General features: G+C 49.3%; 1 protein-coding gene across 3 annotated transcripts in view; it reads right to left on the bottom strand.

Moving 5' to 3' along the window:
• pax8 (paired box 8) overlaps window positions 1-21,654 on the bottom strand; it is a 148,727-nt gene that overhangs the window by 45,828 nt on the left and 81,245 nt on the right. For all 3 annotated transcript variants that reach the window (XM_038785334.1, XM_038785335.1, XM_038785336.1), the window contains 2 exons: window positions 4,949-5,121; window positions 1,530-1,641 (listed from right to left, as the gene is read on the bottom strand). In XM_038785334.1, the coding sequence (XP_038641262.1) occupies window positions 1,530-1,641; window positions 4,949-5,121 (285 nt within the window). The remainder of the gene's footprint in view (window positions 1-1,529; window positions 1,642-4,948; window positions 5,122-21,654) is intronic.

The raw sequence follows: 21,654 nt of genomic DNA, 5'->3' as shown, positions 1-21,654 counted from the left end.
CATTCCAAGGTCCAGGACTACGTGCTGAGGGACGCACTCAAGCTTGGGGCAGCTGCCGCCAAGGCGCAATGGGGGAAGACCACCGTGTAAGGTCTGACCAGCAAATGTACACCGAGGGGTGGGTAACAGTGTAAAACCCCTCGGTCCGCGTCTTCAATACCACAATGTATTAAAGAAACAAAGCAATGTAAATATTCAAGAAAGAATAGTAACGTAAAGAAGGATATGTGTGTAACGCTATCCCAATTGAATGAAAGAAAGACAAGGGAATGTGTAACTTTGATGGGATTTACAGTCAAGACAATTTGAAATGTTCTCTAATGTTTATTATAAATTTTATGAATAAAGTATATTTTTGGGGAAAAATACGGTCCCCGCAAATGGGAGGGTCTCCCAGCTTTCCAAACACCCATGCAGGGCACCCCCGTCCCAATTGCGCGGGCACACAAAATGCCAACTTGGCACCCCCCCCCAATCTCTAAGTGAGCTTGTTGGTGCTCTACACTCACCACCCATTGGGCAATGTCACCCCCCCCTGCCCTCCTCCCCTCCCCCAACACATATGGTCATTACCCCACGCCCTCTCTACCCTCCACCCCTCAATATGGATGCCCCGCAGTGGAGGTTCCCCCCCCCCACCCCTCCTCAAGCCTGCCCCATGCCCCCTTACAGCTCCCCGCACCCTTCCTCCCATCTCCTTTCATGGGACCCTTGGCAGTGCCACCCGGCACCCGGACAATGATCCTGCCAGCTTGACAGTGCAACCTTGGCGCCGTTCCAGGGGCGGGCGAGGGAGCCACTCTGCACGAACCCTGACCACCCAGGGATCTTCGATTGCCCGGGGAAACCCCCCCCCCTTTCACCATTCCGCCTGGTCCACATTTGTGTGGACACATTACTGAACGGCGTCCGGCTGCAGCCTCACTGGGGAGGCTGGTAGATCCGGGGAGGCCGGTAGGCATCGGGTGAACTGGCCTGGGCAGGTTTAATTCCTACTGAGGCCTGCGCCATTTGGTCAAGCACCTTTTTTTGCCATGCTTCACATCCTGACGCCTTAAGGGACTTGGTTAGATCTCGCGAGGCCTGACGGCCTCTGGGAAGCCTGCGCCAGGCCTCTCACGATCTACCTTACGGTGCCAAACCGTGCCTGTTATCTCTGCCCAATCCGACCATTACTTTCCCAGTATCCAGTTACCATAATTCGATTTTAGCATTTCCCTGTTAACTGATTTAAGTCGGGTCGTTTCCACATTTTCTCCCCTGCAATTTGTGGGAAGAGCTCCAGAACCTCCAGAATTTCGTCACCACCATTTGCAACAGGGCAATCTTAATTTTAAACGGACAGTCTGAACTGAAAACCCTGCAGGTTGACACTGTGCGCGGTGCACAGTGGATCCTACAACGTAAATACTCTGGGCCCTGTTTTAATTTTCGACCTGCCGCCATTGTTTAGCGTGCCCTCATTTCCATATCTTTCTGCTCGGTTGTTTGGCCATCGCGCCACAGAGCTCTTTACAAAACGTACTCACCCGTAACCACTGAGTAGGCCTGTGATCCAGTGATATTTCTGCCGGAAGAGGTCAAGGTTGACTTCCCTTCATCGATTCCATTGTTTAAGGATGAAAGTGGATACAGAGGGGTCTGCAACATGAATAGTGATACAACAAGATTGTGATTTAAGATACTCGTTGCCAAGGGAGACCATCGGCTAGCAGCTGCCTTTTACTCGTGCTATAAACTCAGATTGCTATCTTCAGGGATTTGAACTTGCCTGCTCTCAATAACACAGTCCAACTGACGATTCATGGGGCCTGCTGGCTCGATGGCTCTGTGTTGAAGGCAATGAGCCAACCTGGGAGCACAAAACATTGGTAAAGCCACTGCCAGGCTGATGAGCCATCAATTGCACGAGAGACGAGTTGCTGTACAAAAGTTAGGCCTTAATAAGCTAGAACTTAGCCCTGCGGTTGTCTACAATAAAATGGACGACCGCCAGGCGTTCCGACTATTTCTACCTCGGTAAGGGGGCGTGGTTAACTCAGCCTCTCGACCAATCGGAGAGCTGTCACATGACTGGTCTCAACCAATCGGTCGAGAGGCACATGACCGACCAGGGCCAATGGTAAGCCGGTGTTCTGCACCAATGGCAGACAGCTATGCAAATCATACCACCACACAGGCATAGATCACAGAACATGCAGTGCAAGAAGGAGGCCATTTTCCCTGGTTGTTTGAAAGAACAATTTAGGCTCACACTCTATAGGACCCCTTACCCCATGAACCTCAATCCAACGTAATAATCTACAGAGGAGAGCTTCGTACCCTCAGCTGACAATAAGTGACACGCGAGTGCTTAAATCAATAATCTTTCCTGCTGCTAAGCATTCTTCAGTATTCAGGGCTGTTGGTTTATAATCTTCCTTGTGTAAAGGAGGAGCACATAGTGTCTGCTTCTTCACCTCTTCAAGCGAGAGGAAGATGGTTCACCTGAGGTGATCTTCATCCCATCTCACTTCGCATTCACCGACCCCTTTTTAAGCCAATGCTTCGTCTCTGTACTGGGCCCGTAAGTCACGTGGGTCCAGCCCTTGACAAAATGAGTCTCTTTGATTGGTGCTTCCGCAGATTATTTGAGGGAATCGTATTACCAGGGAGACGGTTTGCTTGTTTGAGGAAGTCTCCGCTACCAGATCTCTATCATTTTTTCAAATTCAAGTTAGAGTACCCAATTCATTTTTTCCAATTAAGGGGCAATTTAGAGCGGCCAATCCACCTACCCTGCACATTGTTGGGTTGTGGGGGCGAAACCCACGCAAACACGGGGAGAATGTGCAAACTCCACACGGACAGTGACCCAGAGCCGGGTTCGAACCTGGGACCTCGGCGCCGTGAGGCAGCAGTGCTAATGATCTCCATCATTATAAGACAGGGAGATGACAATTATTCGCTCCCTGTTTCCTATTGGGCCCCTGTGGTGGTGTGATTTGCATAGCTGTCTGCCATTGGTGCAGAACACCGGCTTACCATTGGCCCTGGTCGGTCATGTGCCTCTCGACCGATTGGTTGAGACCAGTCATGTGACGGCTCTCCGATTGGTCGAGAGGCTGAGTTAACCACGCCTCCATACCGAGGTATAAATAGTCGGAACGCCCGGCGGTCGTCCATTTTATTGTAGTCGACCGCAGGGCTAAGTTCTAGCTTAGTAAAGCCTAACTTTTGTACAGCAACTCGTCTCTCGTGCAATTGATGGCTCATCAGCCCCATTGCTCCACCGGCTGCAAAGGCCCGATTTATTTTAGGGGCAGCAAAGTTCCACTTTAATGCACTGGCCAAAAAGCAGCTCCCCGTGGGGTAGCGTGGCCGATCCTGCTCCCGGGATCTACCTAGTTTTCAGCGCCTCGTGAGATCTGACGCGATCTCCTGAAACGTTGGGATGTAAATCCCGCCCATTGTGGGGACGGGATAATCTTTGGGCAACTCCGCGCGAGAGAGCAAGGCAGCTAGTCACGCTCTCACGTGCAGGTCCCTGAGGTTTTGGGGTTCATCCCCTCCGCCTCGGAGTCTTTGGACGGGCGCAGCTCAGCGCTGGTATCCGCAAACGGGGAGCAGATAGAGTGGCACACGTGGCGGGGGTCTCCCAAGGGATCGGAGGCCCGGAGATTCATCCTCTTTGGGGGCAGGGTGGTGCACTGGCACTGCTGTGGGGGGGGGGGGGGGGGGGGGGGGGGGAGGGTCAGGGATCACTTTGGGGGCCCAGGAGATTGGGGCGCCCTCTCTCTCACTATCCTGGGGAGTTCTGGCGAGCGGCGCTGTATAAAATGGGGCAATGTGGGGTCTCGACCACACTTTCTCCGCTGAGACCTTTGATATAATGCGAGGCACGTTGAATCGCCATGTTTATCGGCGTTGCGAGTGCTGGCAAACGCGTGGCAAAAAGACTCCCGCTACTTGGTCCCATTTAGTTGAATCGAGCCCATTGTGTCTGGCAAAGATACCTTGGACCAATTGTTTGTTGTGTGTCATAGAACATAGAACAGTACAGCACAGAACAGGCCCTTCGGCCCTCAATGTTGTGCCGAGCCATGATCACCCTACTCAAACCCACGTATCCACCCTATACCCGTAACCCAACAACCTCCCCCTTAACCCTACTTTTATTAGGACACTACAGGCAATTTAGCATGGCCAATCCACCTAACCCGCACATCTTTGGACTGTGGGAGGAAACCGGAGCACCCGGAGGAAACCCACGCACACAGGGGGAGGACGTGCAGACTCCACACAGACAGTGACCCAGCCGGGAATCGAACCTGGGACCCTGGAGCTGTGAAGCATTTATGCTAACCACCATGCTACCCTGCTGTCAGTTGTGGGTAACCAGATGCGGGGCTGTTTCTTGAGCATATATACATCGTGGGCCGAACGGCCTGTTCTGTGCTGAATTTCTCTATGTTCTATGTGGTGCAAAGTATTATTTGTAATATTTCAATCCATGAATCAATCCAAATCTAAATCGAAATTGGCTCCTTTACCAATGGGCTACCAGGATTTTAACAGCAATAATTCACAGGTATCCAATCACTATAAGTCATTCTTTTAAATCTCATCACGTCTAGATTTGGTCAATTCAAGACAACATCTAGTGATAGGTGTACACCACGTTATTAGGTTGGCTGAATGATTCAGAACGATGTTGCATGAGGGAAAACAGTGGGCAGCCATTAAATCAACCAGAGCAAACGTTTACCAATTTGTTTGGATGAATGGTTGTTTTTCCACAGCACGCAAGTGTCAAATGACTCGAATGGTGGCCAGCCAATTCAGCTGAGTTCACACAGGACATATATCCTGTTGGAATAAACTCCAACACAATGGCATCTTTTGCCTTTCAATAAGTAACCCTTCCTTCAGTGACTGTGCCAGGGGCTGCTGGCTGCTCTTCACTCACCTGCTCCCCTTTGTTGTGGTTGGCAGTTGCAAAGACTTCTGCGTAGTGTTGCCGTTCAAAGGCACAGTCCAGGGCTTCGAGTTGCTGCGCAAAGGCTTCAGTGCGCAGCTGCTTCCGGGGACCCCCACTGCTGCTCTGGGACTCGGCGCTGATCACGCAATTGTTCTGCTCGCCTGGCGAAGAAAATAACATCTGATGTTTATCGACGCCATTTGCATGTGGGGTCGCTGCTTTTACGCCAACCAAAACAGCCATAAAAAATGTCCAGCGTGCTTTGAACTTCCTCTCAATGTTAATCCTGCAATCCAAGTACAATTATTCTGTGTGCAGTTCATCATGTGTGCTGATATCAAAACGTTGCATACATTCTCTAACAGTGTTGTTCCTGGGCTTATTTACTGTGTCCTTTTCAATGCACCATATCACAAAATCTCAGACTAAAACCACTTTAATGTTGAGCCAATATACTTCTTATTTACTGCTCTTATTTAATCGTTTCAAACTGCTTCCCGGAGCAGACCTGTAACTAACAGTATTTCTCCCCAGCTCTGTATTGCACTCAATTGTGTCCAAAAGGTTACGTGGGGTTACTGGGTTGCGGAGCTAGCATGGGCCTCGATCGGGTGCTCTTTCAGAGGGTCGGTGCGGACCCGATGGGCCGATTGGCCTCCTTCTGCACTGCAGGGCCTCTCTGATTCTTTGAAAACGCTTTTTCCAGAAACAACTCTAGTTCAGGAGTACAATCTATAACTGCCTTACTGGTAGTTGGGCAGCACGGTAGCACAAGTGGCTCGCACTGTGGCTTCACTGCGCCAGGGTCCCGGGTTCGATTCCCCGCTGGGTCACTGTCTGTGCGGAGTCTGCACATTCTCCCCGTGTCTGAGTGGGTTTCCTCCGGGTGCTCCGGTTTCCTCCCACAGTCCAAAGACGTGCAGGTTAGGTGGATTGGCCGTGCTAAATTGTCCCTTAGTGTCCAAAGACGGGCAGGTTAGGTGGATTGGCCATGATAAATTGCCCTTAGTGTCCAAAGACGTGCAGGTTAGGTGGATTGGCCGTGCTAAATTGTCCCTTAGTGTCCAAAGACGGGCAGGTTAGGTGGATTGGCCATAATAAATTGCCCTTAATGTCCAAAGACGGGCAGGTTAGGTGGATTGGCCATGATAAATTGCCCTTAGTGTCCAAAGACGGGCAGGTTAGGTGGATTGGCCATGATAAATTGCCCTTAGTGTCCAAAGACGGGCAGTTTAGGTGGATTGGCCTTGATAAATTGCCCTTAGTGACCAAAAAGGTTAGGAGGGGTTATTGGGTTACGGGGATAGGGTGGAAGTGAGGGCTTAAGTGGGTCGGTGCAGACTTGATGGGCCGAATGGCCTCCTTCTGCACTGTATGTTCTACGTTATTGTTGTTTGAGAACTCAAGTGTGCAGGATTCACTTATACTGCTGCTCTCAAATCCCATTTAGTCCATCTCATTCCTTTCAGATACTTAAGAGTTATGGTCCCCAAATAATGGTTGTTCTCTGATCCCAGTTGTTGCTGGAATGATCACACCAGCCATAACCTGCCAGTGCCGTCAGGATTAGTAGGAAGGCACTTCATTTGCCAGCCAGCAGAAATGTCACGTGGAGCCATTATTTGATATTCACTTGGCCCACGGATCCAGGGAAGGGGGGTGGGGAAATTTCCCAGCTTTCGCCCAAATCCTCAGCTTTGAAGCAAGGAGGCAAAGATGTGCTGAAGTGCTTTACGGCGAATGAATTCCTTTTGAATTTAAAAAAAAAAAATTTAGAGTACCCAATTTTTTTTTTTCCAATTAAGGGGCAATTTAGAGTGGCCAATCCACCTACCCTGCACATCTTTGGGTTGTGGGGGTGAAACCCACGCAGACACGGGGAGAATGTGCAAATTCCACACGGACAGTGACCCAGAGCCGGGATTCGAACCCTGGTCCTCAGCGCCGTGAGGCAGCAATGCTAACCACTGTGCCACCGTGCTGCCCTCCTTTTGAATTTTAATCACTGTTGTCATGTAGAAAACATGACAGACAACTTGCACACAGGACACTCCGCAAAAAGCAATGTGCGAATGACCAGACAGTCTAGCAGTGGTTAGCACTGCTGCCTCACAGTGCCAAGGACCCAGGTTCGATTCCCACCTGGAGTGGCTTTGTGGAGTCTGCACGTTCTCCCCGTGTCTGCGTGTGTCTCCTCCGGTTTGCTCCCACATTCAAAGATGTTTAGGAGGAACCCCACGCAGACACGGGGAGACCGTGCAGACTCCACACAGACAGTCACCCAAGGCCGGGATCGAACCTGGGACCCTGGCGCTGTGAAGCAGCCGTGCTGAACACTACGCTGCAGTGCTGCAATGCCCTGTCATTGTATCAAGACGTCCCTCCTTTACCCGCCATCTCAATCTCAATAAAAAACACTTAATTTACCTCCTTGCTGTACATACATGAGATTCACATACTTTTGAGATTCACATACAAGCACTCCCAGATCCCTTTGTACAGCAGCAATCAGTGGTTCCTCCATTTAAATAATGTTTTTCTATTCGTCCGACCAAAGTGGCCAACCTCCCTTTTTCTCAAATTATCCTTCAATCGTCCCAGTTTTCTACTAGTGATAATCTTTATTATTGTCACAAGTCGGCTGACATTAACACTGCAATGACGTTACTGTGAAAATCCCCTCGTCGCCACATTCCGGCGCCAGTTCGGGTACACAGAGGGAGAATTCAGAATGTCCAATTCACCCTAACAAGCACGTCTTTCGGGACTTGTGGGAGGAAACCGGAGCACCCGGAGGAAACCCACGCAGGCACGGGGGAGAGCGTGCAGACTCCGCACAGACTGTGACCCAAGCCGGGAAGCGATCGTGGTGCTGTGGACCCACAGTGCTAACCACTGTGCTACCGTGCTTAACGTGAAGAAACATGGCACGTGGCGAATTGACAATCGATGCAGTGAAAGGGTCCAGAGGTGGAGCAGTGGTGGGTTTTGTCAGTAAACGTGTGGAATCTGACCCTTTGGGGGGGGCTGCCTCCACTTTGGCGACTACTAGTAGTGAAACCAAAAATTTAGTCATTCGATTAAAAATGGCTGCAGTTAAAATGGAAACATCCAAGGTATCAGAATGCTGAATGTGATTTAAACCAGATTGATAGATCTGTAAATTAGTCACGATGCAAGGCATTTGTTATAGTGTTGCAAAGTTAATCATTCATTATTAAGATGTTAGGTATTTGAAACTGAGACAATGCCACGAACATTCAAGGCAGTACTGAATCTTTGAACTAGGCCGATTGGCCAGCAGTTCTTCTAAGCTCTTGAATCTTGTACAAAAATTGCGGAACTTTCCGGTGATTTTTAGTTCTGATTCTGCCCGTGTGTGCGTGGGTTTCCTCCGGGTGCTCCGGTTTCCTCCCACAGTCCAAAGATGTGCAGGTTAGGTAGATTGGCCATGATAAATTGCCCTTAGTGTCCACAATTGCCCTGGTGGGGTGGGGTTACTGGGTTATGGGGATAGGGTGGAGGTGTTGACCTTGGGTAGGGTGCTCTTTCCAAGAGCCGGTGCAGACTCGATGGGCCGAATGGCCTTCTTCTCCACTGTAAATTCTATGATAATCTCTGATTAATCTAGGACAAAGGTTCGGCACAACATCGTGGGCCGAAGGGCCTGTTCTGTGCTGTATTTTTTCTGTGTTCTATGAAACTGGGTATTCACCTCAACAAAAATAACTTGAATTTATTGAACACCTTTTATATAATAAAACATCAAGGTGCTCCACAAGAGTATAATCAGACACAGTCATTGAGGCAAACATAGGGCAGCTCGGTAGCACAGTGGTTGCTCCACAGCTCCAGGGTCCCAGGTTCGATTCCCGGCTTGGGTCACTGTCTGTGCGGAGTCTGCACGTTCTCCCCGTGTGTGCGTGGGTTTCCTCCGGGTGCTCCGGTTTCCTCCCACAGTCCAAAGATGTGCAGGTTAGATGGTTGAGCCATGCTAAATTGCCCTGAGGTTAGCGGGGGGTACTTGGCACCGGGACAGGGTGGTGATGTGGGCTTAACTAGGGGGCTCTTTGCAAGAGCCATACATAGACATACATAGAACATACAGAGCACGAGCAGGCCATTCGGCCCATCGAGTCTGCACCGACCGACTTAAGCCCTCACTTCCACCCTATCCCCCGTAACCCAATAACCCCCCCTAACCTTTTTTTTTTGGTCACTAAGGGCAATTTAGCATGGCCAATTCACCTAACCTGCACGTCTTTGGACTGTGGGAGGAAACCGGAGCACCCGGAGGAAACCCACGCAGACACGGGGAGAACGTGCAGACTCCGCACAGAGTGACCCAGCCGGGAATCGAACCTGGGACCCTGGCGCTGTGCTAGCCACTTGTGCTACCGTGCTGCCCGATGGCCTCTTCTGCAAACACGCCCGCTCGCTAATGGTGAGACCGAGGAAATCAGTGATTCTCAAGAGGCCAGAATTGCATGCAAAATGGTACATAGAACATTACAGCACAGAACAGAACAGGCCCTTCGGCCCTCGATGTTGTGCCGAGCCATGATCACCCTACTCAAACCCACGTATCCACCCTATACCCGTAACCCAACAATCCCCCCCTTAACCTTACTTTTATTAGGACACTACGGGCAATTTAGCATGGCCAATCCACCTAATCCGCACATCTTTGGACTGTGGGAGGAAACCGGAGCACCCGGAGGAAACCCACGCACACAGGGGGAGGACGTGCAGACTCCGCACAGACAGTGACCCAAGCCGGGAATCGAACCTGGGACCCTGGAGCTGTGAAGCAATTATGCTAACCACCATATTACCGTGCTGCCCTGCAGGTTTGTGGAAGTTCATCCAGGGTGACATGTTGCCGCCATGATTAGCGATTCTGCCTCCTGATGCCAAGGACCTGGATAAACTGCTGTAGATCACTCACGGTGTGGAGTTTGCACACCCTTCACGTGCCTCCCACCCGTTACCGAATGATGTCCAGGGTTGGTGCATTTCCACTCTAAATTGCCCCTTAACTGATTAAAAACAAAATGAAAGTTTATTTACCAATCCTGATGCTTATCTGACTCGGCGAGGAAATATTAACAGCGGGCGAACTGATTCAAATGTTATTGTTTTTAAGTTGTGTTCTAATGCGTTGCTTCGTCATTCGGACTCTGCACAATATTATTATCAGTAATACACTGCGGCATCCATAACGGAGTACAATTCTAAACGCTGAACGACAGCAAAGCTTTCCAAGCAGTTTTTTAATCAATGCAACCAAGCTAATATTTAAGATATGTACAGTAAAAACGTAGTCACAGGAACAATGGGGCCATTTAAAGATCAAAAATGATTAACGCCATTTCGCTGGAAAAAAGTCCAGTTTTGGGCGCGTTTAGTGGGGTGTTTCTTGGTGGCTACGGTGCAGAGAAACATCTCGTTATTTAACGGCTCTTTGCCGTTTCTTTCGACATCGGGGAATGTTCTCCTCAACTAACGCACAAGCATCATGCTCGCCTTCTCCCCACATTTGTACTCTACCCTTCTGGCCCTGCGTACCTGTCCACCAACTCCCATCGATGCTAGCGTCTCGAGAATGTCACTTTTAGAAATGGTAATCTGCTAAAGTTTCAGTGTTGGAGCTGAAGCCAGCCAAAGAAGGTGCACTGTTGAGCTCTCTGCCATGTAAAGACAATCTCTTGATCATTTGGTGAATTCAGACTGATAACTGTTCTCAGTAGTGAATTTAAACCTGATGTGCTTCTGTTAAAAGGTTTTTTCTGTCTTATGGATGTTAAAAGGAAAGTAAGGATTACTTTGTATTGTATTCTTTGGGGGTTGTATTTGAATTGATGGTTGCTAAGATGTTCACTGTATGTTTTGAAAAGGTTAACTTGAGTTCATAGAATAAACATTGTTTTGCTTCAAAAAAATACTTTTCTATTTCTGCTGTACCACAGCTGTAGAGTGGGCCGTGTGCTCCCCATACCACAATCTATTAAAGTTGTGGGTCAGGTGAACTCCATGATACACTTTGGGGTTCTCTAACACTGGCCCATAACACGAGCACAAACCCCATTTGGAGCTGCTGCCTCCTCTTCAGCAGTACCTCCTAATCGACCCGTCCAACTTCGGATGCAACATCTGGTAAACCCAACCCGGCACTTCGCCAAGTCTGCACCCGAATCCTGATCTGAATCGCAGTCCCTTCTGAGGTTCACTTCGTTGTCTCTTTCGTCCACCACAGAATCTTCTCCGCGTCTAAATATATGTGCAGTCGTACCACCATCACCTTCGCTACTGACCCGCCTTTAGTCTCCTCCTCAGCGACCTGTGAGATCGATTCACCTCAGGGGTTGGTTAAAGAGCCCTCCCTCACCAGCTCCCCAAGCACAGTTAGCCACATACTTGGTGGCCTGTGTACCCTCGATGCTATCGATCAATCTCACAATCTGGAGATTCTGCCTCCTCGACCGAAAGGGGCAACACAGGTGGAGAAGGTGGTCAAGAAGGCATACGGCATGCTTGCCTTCATCGGCCGGTGCATTGAGTATAAAAATTGGCAAGTCATGTTGCAGCTGTATAGAACATTAGTTCGGCCACACTTGGAGTTTAGTGTTCAATTCTGGTCGCCACACTACCAGAAGGATGTGGAGGCTTTAGAGAGGGTGCAGAAGGATATTGCCTGGTATGGAGGGCATTAGCTATGAGGCGCGGTTGAATAAACTCGGTTTGTTCTCACTGGAACGACGGAGGTTGAGGGGCGACCTGATAGAGGTCTACAAAATTATGAGGGGCATAGACAGAGTGGATCATCAGAGGCTTTTTCCCAGGGTAGAGGGGTCAATTACTCGGGGGCGTAGGTTTAAGGTGCGAGGGGCAAGGTTTAGAGGAGATGTACAAGGCAAGTTTTTTTCACAGAGGGTAGTGGGTGCCTGGAACTCGCTGCCGGAGGAGGTGGTGGAAGCAGGGACGATAGTGACATTTAAGGGGCATCTTGGCAAATACATGAATAGGATGGGAATAGAGGGATACGGACCCAGGAAGTGTAGATTTTAGTTTAGACGGGCAGCATGGTCGGCACAGGCTTGGAGGGCCGAAGGGCCTGTTCCTGTGCTGTACTTTTCTTTGTTCTTTATTCTTTGTTCTTTGATTCTCCAAATCGTCCACTGTGTCCCTCAGTTTCCTTTGGCCCTCCGCCAACAATGTCTCTGCCTCCTCGAAGGCCAACTGGCCCTCATGGTCCAGAACCGACTCTTCCACTTTTTGGAGCGACGTATTCGGCCTCCAACCTCTGCTCCACTCTCTCAGTGGCTGCCCGAACTGGGTCAGCTACCCGAGCCAGGGCTTCTGTGGCCTCCTGTCTTTGCTGCGAAACCTGACTGTCAGACGCTCCATCGACTGTGCCGTGGACTAGACTTCGGCTGTGAGCATGGAGTGATTGGTCACATACAGGGCTGCACCTGCTTAACTTCACAGAAAAGAGCTCTTTTTACATAGAGCTGGGTGGAATTGTGACGAAAACGTACAGGTGAATGTAAGAGGAGTAGTTTACCCCGGGAGTGGTCTGTCTTCTGATCGCCAGACCCGGCAGAAAACAGTGAGAGATTCGGCTGGAAACTTGAAACAGTCTTGTGCTTCACAGACAGTCTCTTCCAGCATGCAGGCGAGGGAGGGGCAAGCTGGTAAGGCCCCAGATACAGGAACTGATGGCTTTTATCAAGGAGGAATTCCATAAACAGAGGAAAGAAATATGTGAGGATCATGCAAAGACCATTGCAGAAGCTGAAGAGTACTTTGGAGCAGATGGAGAGGTGTTTGGAGCTGCAGGGGTCACAGATTCGGGAGGTTGAAGGAGTGATCTCGGACCACGGCGATCGTGTGGTGGCTCTGGTGGGGCTCCGAGGAGACCTCTGTAAAATGTTGAGGGCAAAGGTGGAGGAGCAGGAGAATACCTCGAGAAGGCAGAGCCTGCGAATCGTGGGACTGCCTGAAGGAGTGGAAGGTGTGAGTGCCACGTGGTACGTCCCGAGGTTGCTGGCGGGACTGGTGGTGGAAGGGGTGCTCGATAAGGCACCTGAAGTGGTCCGAGCGCATAGGTCCATGAGGCAGAAGAGCTGGAGAGATGCCACGGGCGGTGATCGCGAGATCCATAAATTAGCGGAGAAAGAGAAAATTCTTCGGTGGGCCAGGGGGAAGCGTAGCTGCGACTGGGAGGGAAATAACGTGCAGATTTATCAGGACATCGGAGCTGAGGTGGCAAAGCAGCGGGCAGGTATCAACAAGGCCAACGCGGTGCTGTACCGGCGGCATATCAGGTGTGGGGTGCTCTACACGACGAGAGTATTATTTCGAGCATAAACTGAGGGGAACTGAGAGGACAATGCTTGGGAACCTGTGTTCAGGCACTATGTAATGTTCAGGAGCATGTTGGAAGTGGGTATAGGGATTGGGGGATTTTTGCCTTTTTTTTGGGGGGGTGCATTTGCTGTTCAATGTTGAGATTGTCAGGAGTTGAAGGGGTGAAAAGTTTATGTGGGGATGGATGTTCCCATCCTCTTTTATGGGACTGTTTGTGTTCAACATTTGTTTCTTTGCTTTTGGAGATGGCTGCCTGGTTCGATTCCGGCTTGGGTCGCTGCCTGTGCGGAATCTGCACGTCCTCCCCGTGTGTGCGTGGGTTTCCTCCGGGTGCTCCGGTTTCCTCCCACAGTCCAAAGATGTGCAGGTTAGATGGATTGGCCATGATAAATTGCCCTTAGTGTCCAAAAAGGTTAGGAGGGGTTATTGGGTTACGGGGAAGTGAGGGCTTAAGTGCATACCCGATGGGCTGAATGGCCTCCTTCTGCCCTGTGTGTCCTATGTTCTACCCCATCTCGCCCCCTGTCTGGCTTTGGGAATTCAGGAAGTGGGCTACTTGCTGCAGAATTCCCATCTTCTGGCCGAGCTAGTATTTATATGGCTGTTTCAATTATGTTTCTGGTCAATGGTAACCCTCCCAGGATGTCGATGATCGGGATTCAGCGGTCATAATGTAATTGAATGTCAATGAGAGATGGTTAGATTCTGTCTTGTTGGAGACGGCAATCGTCAGGCATTCGTGTGAAACAAATGTCTTTTGCCCATGTCATGTGAGAGTACCTTTAAGAAATGGGTGTTTATAGATGGGTGTGTATATAAATATCTGTAGTGAGAGTACCTTTAAGAAATAGGTGTTTACTACTGCAGTGATGTCAGAGAGTGGGTGGAGCTGGGCTGTCTGTCAGCGTTTTACTTTCGTTTTAGGCTGTTTGCTGCAGGGTGTGTTTTAGTTTCGTTTTCAGTGTTGGAGCTGAAGCCAGACAGAGCAGGTGTGCTGCTGTTCTCTCTGCCATCAAAAGACTATTTCTTGATCATTTGGTGAATTCAGAATTATAAATGTTCTCAGTGGTGACTTTAACCTGATGTGCTTCTGGTAAAAGGTGTTTTAAGTCGTATGGGTGTTAAAAGGAAAGTGTAAAGGATTACTTAGTGTTGTATTCTTTGGGAGTTGTATTTGAATTAATGGTTGCTGAGATGTTCACTGTATGTTTTAAAAAGGTTAACTTGAGTTCAGAGAATAAACATTGTTTTGCTTTAAAAAATACTTTTCCATTTCTGCTGTACCACACCTGTAGAGTGGGCCGTGTGCTCCCCATACCACAATCTATTAAAAGGTGTGGGTCAGGTGAACTCCATGGTACACTTTGGGGTTCTCTAAACCCTGGCCCATAACACCCATTTCACCTCACCCTGAATGTTGTCCAGGCACTAAATACTCCATTATCCAAAGAGTTGCGGATGTTCTTGAATGAACACTCTGCAAACAACAGTGGACGTCCCTAACGAAAGAGGCAATGCTGGAAAATCTCAGCAAGTCTGGCAGCATTGATAGGGAGAGAAAAGAGTTTTGAGTCCGATGACTCATTGTCAAAGCTGGGCTGTAATACCACAAAGATCCAATTCTGTCTTGGCCTCAAGGGCAGTCGCTCTCTTATCTCGCCTCTGGAATTCTACCCATCCAGCCATGTTTGGACCAAGGTTGCCTAAGATCAGGAAATTTTCGAAGAGCGTACGAACCTCTCGGACCTCAGCTTAGTCACTCGTTACTACAGGTCGCTCTCTCTCTCATAACCTTTATCAGCAAAGAGCCAAACCGCTTCCAGAATGTTCTCTAGTGGATGGCCATCATCTTCTTCAATGCCTTCTGTCTCCATCTTGCAGCCCTGAAGAATGAGGGATCTACGCAGACTTAAGTTTGCGATCAACTGCACTGTCCATCGCATCCTCAGTTGAGAACACTGTGCGAGATTATACCAGTGACTTGGAGGGGGGCTCGGGGTGGTGATGGTGAAAGAATAGGACTTGAAATAGGATAACTATAGTCAGATAGAATATGTAACAGCAAAAGAGGGTAAGATTATTATCTTCTGCACTCCCAGCATGATAAAACATGGGGCTGGGTTCTCCAATCTGGAGACTATGTCCCCACGCCAGCGTGAAAATGGTGGGGGATTTACGCCAGGAAAACCCGCGCAAAATGGCCACCGTTTCCTGTTCCGGGAGGGGGGTTCTGTTCTGGCAGCCAGTGGGCTAAACAGCTGGCTTGTAATGCAGAACAAGGCCAGCAGCGTGGGTTCAATTCCCGTACCGGCCTCCCCGAACAGGCGTCGGAATGTGGCGACGAGGAGCTTTTCACAGTAACTTCAATTGAAGCCGACTTGTGACAATGAGCGATTATTATTATTATTGGTACGGCCTGGGGAATCGCTGGGTCCGCGGGCGCGCATGTGCAGGGCGGTGGACTGCAGCTACTGCACCGGACGCAGCCCGCGAATCCGACCCACGGAATAGTCCTTCAACCGGCTCGCGCCCCCTGGAACGCCCCGCCACGGTGCCCCTAGACCCGAATAATGTCACCCCCCCCCCCCCCACTCCCCTCCCGCCGAGGATCGGATCTCCCCCCCCCCCCCCCCCCCCGACTGTGGCACCGCTGGGCTGAGTTGGCAGCCGCCGCGTTGAGTTCCCGACGGGTGAGATCATGAGGGATCCACGCCGTCTGGGACCGTGGCCGGTCAGGGAACGGAGCAGCGCGGGGCAGACTGCGGCCAACGTAAGGAGGCCGTGGATAAGACGCTCCTTGAGTCCACCGCTTTTCAGGAGGCGGAGCACCGCGAATGAGGCGGCGCCCTCGATTTCGTCGTCAGCGGGGATTCTCCCGCTCATCGCCGAACGCGACTTCGGCGTTGGGGGATCGGACAATCCAGCCCATGAAGTTGTCGTACATGGGGTTGAAGAAAATAACATTGCAGCTTTATTAAATAGCTGTTAATTCCACAAAGGCTTGATCTCGACCAACGCAGCAGCCAATAACGTCCCAAAATATACACGACTTGACTCAACACAGCAACATCTCAAAATAACATCACTCCAACTTTACGTATGAGGCCGCTTAACAACGATCTACCATCGGAATTTTACATTGTCATCAAAACATAGATACAAGGGCAGGCAATGAATTAGTTCACTAGGTTAATGGGAAAGGCAATAGCAAATTACAGCGAATGCTGGAATCTCAATCCGAAACAGAAAATACTGGACAATTGGAACGGGTCTGATAACATCTGTGAAGGGAGGAGGGAGCTAACGTTTTGAATTTGGATGACTTTGTCAAACCCTGCTTTCGTGTCCTTCATTTCTTTGTCGCAAGTTTGGAGGAATTGTTACCCGCATTCCCCCCCACATCAGGCATCTGCCCTGCACTGTCAACTCGGATTTTCTGGAAAGATACGACTTTGATCCGGGATACGTTCCCGCTATCCTCCCTTTCGACACCATTTCCAACACCTTCCCTTCACAAAATGTCGTGGGACAGACTCGAGTTGGATGCATGCACACCGAGGTCACGCCGGGTCAGAGCATAAGAACATAAGAACTAGGAGCAGGAGTCGGCCATCTGGCCCCTCGAGCCTGCTCCGCCATTCAATGAGATCATGGCTGATCTTTTGTGGACTCAGCTCCACTTTCCGGCCCAAACACCTTAATCCCTTTATTCTTCAAAAAACTATCTATCTTTATCTTAAAAACATTTCATGAAGGAGCCTCAACTGCTTCACTGGGCAAGGAATTCCATAGATTCACAACGCTTTGGGTGAAGAAGTTCCTCCTAAACTCAGTCCTAAATCTACTTCCCCTTATTTTGAGGCTATGTCCCCTAGTTCTGCTTTCACCCGCCAGTGGAAACAACCTGCCCGCATCTATCCAATCTATTCCTTTCATAATTTAAAATGATTCTATAAGATCCCCCCTCATCCTACTAAATTCCAACGAGTACAGTCCCAGTCTACTCAACCTCTCCTCGTAATCCAACCCCTTCAGCTCTGGGATTAACCTAGTGAATCTCCTCTGCACATCCTCTAGTGCCAGTACGTCCTTTCTCAAGTAAGGAGACCAAAACTGAACACAATACTCCAGGTGTGGCCTCACTAACACCTTATACAATTGCAACATAACCTCCCTAGTCTTAAACTCCATCCCTCTAGCAATGAAGGACAAAATTCCATTTGCCTTCTTAATCACCTGTTGCACCTGTAAACCAACTTTCTGTGACTCATGCACTAGCACACCCAGGTCTCTCTGCACAGCGGCAAGCTTTAATATTTTATCGTTTAAATAATAATCCTGTTTGCTGTTATTCCTACCAAAATGGATAACCTCACATTTGTCAACATTGTATTCCATCTGCCAGACCCTAGCCCATTCCAATAACCTATCCAAATCCCTCTGCAGACTTCCAGTATCCTCTGCACTTTTCGCTTTACCACTCATCTTAGTGTCGTCTGCAAACTTGGACACATTGCCCTTGGTCCCCAACTCCAAATCATCTATGTAAATTGTGAACAATTGTGGGCCCAACACGGATCCCTGAGGAACACCACTAGCTGCTGATTGCCAACCAGAGGTTTATAAGACATGTTTGATCCAATCTTTTGCCTCAATAGCACTGGCTCAGAATTACAAATTACAATTGAAATGAAATGAAATGAAATGAAAATGGCTTATTGTCACGAGTAGGCTTCAATGAAGTTACTGTGAAAAGCCCCTAGTCGCCACATTCCGGCGCCTGAAGTCTGCTTGTTGCGAATGAAGGATTACCCTCATGTGACCCAAAAAAAATGGTAGTCAAGGGCCTGTGGTCTGTAGAGATATTGGTGAACTTTTCTCACTTCAAAAATAGTACTTAGTACCTCCTTCTCCAACTGAGCATAATTTGATTCAGCATTTGTCAAGGTAGATGATGCAAATCTATTGACCTTTCTTCCCCAAAGGTCGTATGTGTGACACCGTCCGTCACAACTCCATATGACGAGGCATCACAAGCAAGTTGTCATGGTAACTTTGGGTTGAAATGTACCGAGACTTCTGACTTTAGTGCTTCTTTAACCTACATTGTTTTGTGCACAACATTTTGGGCAGGATTCTCCCATCGGGAGACTACGTCCCGATGCTGGAGTGAAAACCGGAGTGTTACACTCCGGCGTCGGAGGCCGATCCCAATCCTCTATTCTCCCACCCCCCGGGGGAGAGATCTAGGAGCGGCGCCGCGTCATTTGCGCGTAAAAGCGGCGCCGCGTAAATTAGGCCAACCCGCGCATGCGCGGTTGCCGTCCTCCCCGCGGCCGCCCCGCAAGATGATCTCGGATTGATCTTGGGGGGCGGAGGAAAGGAGTGCGTCCTTCAGAGAGGCCGGCCCGCCAATCGGTGGGCACCGATCGCGGGCCAGACCCCTTTTGACCCCCCCCCCTAGGTGCAAAAAACCCCTCCCCCTCCCGCATGCCACCCCCCCCCCCCAATGCGATCCCGCGCTGTTCCCGCCGGCACCGACCAGGTGTGGACGGCGCCGGCGGGAACCTGTCATCTTGGGCAGGCCGCTCGGCCCATCCGGGCCGGAGAATCGCCGCTCGCCCGTTACAAACGGCGAGCGGCGATTCTCCCAGCGGCCTGTCGTGAATCTCGCCGTGCCGGTTTGTGGGGGGGGGGGGGGAATCGCGTGCGGGTGCCGGGGCGGCGTGGCGGGACTCGCTCATCGCCCTGGCGATTCTCCCACCCGGCGTTTGGGGGGAGAATTCCAGCCGCTATGTCACGGTTTAAGCAGGGTTGTCGGATTCGAAACAGATTTCCAGAATAGTTAAATTAATCCTAGGAATGGAAATAATCTTAACTATGTTACATACATTGGTCATGGGACCTCCACGATAGCCTCCAGCTATCAATCACATGGTCTAATATTGTATTGACATTTGGAAGTAGTCACAATTGATCTTTCCTGACAGCAAGGCGTCTTGAGGCATTTCAATGTCTTCTAGGTTACGCAGGTGTTCCTGTGCATTGGTACCAGTGATCATTATGTCGTCAAGGTAACATTGTACCCCCTTCAGAACGCTTATGATCTGGCCCAGGGACCGTGGAAACAAAGCGAGTGCTGTCCGTTACAGCGGATTAGGCCTTCGCATGTTACAATGGTGAGTAGGTGTTGAGATTCAGCTGCGGTATTAATTTGCAGGTCGGCCTGGGACACATCGATCTTACTGAACTTCTAACCTCCTGCTGGGCCGGCGAACAAATCCTCAATCAACAATAGAGGGCATTGATCCACGCACAAAACAGGATTGATGGCTGTTTTGAAATCCCTGCAAATGTGGATAGTCCAGTCATGCTTCATTACAGGCACAATAGGGATTGCCCAGTCACTCGCGGTTCTGAGACTCCTGACAAGTCGCATGAGTTCAGATTCTACCTTTGGAGTAGGGTACTGCCTTGAGACTTTTAAGCTGGCTGATTTGTTTGATCTTCAGTGTCACCTGTACTCCTTTCATCGACCCCAACGTGTCCTCAAATACACTCCTGTATTTCTCAAAGATGCTCTGTAGATCTGTTTTAAATTCAGCTAATCTATTCACAGCAGTTTAACTTTATCTTCTCCAGCCAAAAGTGGCCAAAGAGAGACAGATGGAGGGGTTTATATTCCAGTATTTCAGCAATTCAGCTGGTTTAGCTCACTGGGCTAAATCGCTGGTTTTTAAAGCAGACCAAGGCAGGCCAGCAGCACGGTTCGATTCCCGTACCAGCCTCCCCGGACAGGCGCCGGAATGTGGCCACTAGGGGCTTTTCACAGTAACTTCATTGAAGCCTACTCGTGACAATAAGCCATTTTCATTTCATTTCATTTCAATTGTAATTTGTAATTCTGAGCCAGTGCTTTTGAGACAAAAGGTTGGATCAAACATGTCTTATAAACCTCTGGTTGGCAATCAGTAGCTAGTGGTGTCCCTCAGGGATCCGTGTTGGGCCCACAATTGCTCACAATTTACATAGATGATTTGGAGTTGGGGACCAAGGGCAATGTGTCCAAGTTTGCAGATGACACCAAAATGAGTGGTAAAGCAAAAAGTGCAGAGGATACTGGAAGTCTGCAGATGGATTTGGATAGGTTAAGTGAATGGGCTAGGGTCTGGCAGATGGAATACAATGTTGACAAATATGAGGTTATCCATTTTGGTAGGAATAACAGCAAACAGGATTATTATTTAAACGATAAAATATTAAAGCATGCCGCTGTGCAGAGAGACCTGGGTGTGCTAGTGCATGGGTCGCAGAAAGTTGGTTTACAGGTGCAACAGGTGATTAAGAAGGCAAATGGAATTTTGTCCTTCATTGCTAGAGGGATGGAGTTTAAGACTAGGGAGGTTATGTTGCAATTGTATAAGGTGTTAGTGAGGCCACAGCTGGAGTATTGTGTTCAGTTTTGGTCTCCTTACTTGAGAAAGGACGTACTGGCACTGGAGGGTGTGCAGAGGAGATTCACTAGGTTAATCCCAGAGCTGAAGGGGTTGGATTACGAGGAGAGGTTGAGTAGACTGGGACTGTACTCGTTGGAATTTAGAAGGATGAGGGGGGATCTTATAGAAACATATAAAATTATGAAGGGAATAGATAGGATAGATGCGGGCAGGTTGTTTCCACTGGCGGGTGAAAGCAGAACTAGGGGGCATAGCCTCAAAATAAGGGGAAGTAGATTTAGGACTGAGTTTAGGAGGAACTTCTTCACCCAAAGGGTTGTCAATCTATGGAATTCCTTGCCCAGTGAAGCAGTTGAGGCTCCTTCATTAAATGTTTTTAAGGTAAAGGTAGATAGTTTTTTGAAGAATAAAGGGATTAAGGGTTATGGTGTTCGGGCCGGAAAGTGGAGCTGAGTCCACAAAAGATCAGCCATGATCTCATTGAATGGCGGAGCAGGCTCGAGGGGCCAGATGGCCGACTCCTGCTCCTAGTTCTTATGTTCTTATGTTCTTTCCCCATATCTCATATAAATTTTTCCCTTCAATTATTTCTATCCAGTTCCCTTTTGGAAGCTGCTACTGAACCTCAATTGGACAGTGCATTAAAAATCTGCTGTATTTTGTCATTTTGTTTCTGATCTGTCGCAGTCTATTTCCCCTTTGTGCCATGACGTGAAGATATCAGACGTTAAAAAGTTACCCAGGATTTTGATAAGAGCTTGAAACGCCGCACCCTCCTCTCCCCATCTGCTCCCGCTCTGCCCAATGTCCAGCTCTGTGATTTGAGAGATGGTGCTCAGCCACAATAATCTGGGGTCAGTATTCAAA

The sequence above is a fragment of the Scyliorhinus canicula genome, chromosome 26 (assembly GCF_902713615.1).
Source record: "Scyliorhinus canicula chromosome 26, sScyCan1.1, whole genome shotgun sequence".
NCBI lineage: Eukaryota > Metazoa > Chordata > Chondrichthyes > Carcharhiniformes > Scyliorhinidae > Scyliorhinus > Scyliorhinus canicula.
The sequence above is the reverse complement of the archived record's forward strand: the minus strand, read 5'-3'. Positions and strand labels throughout refer to the sequence as shown.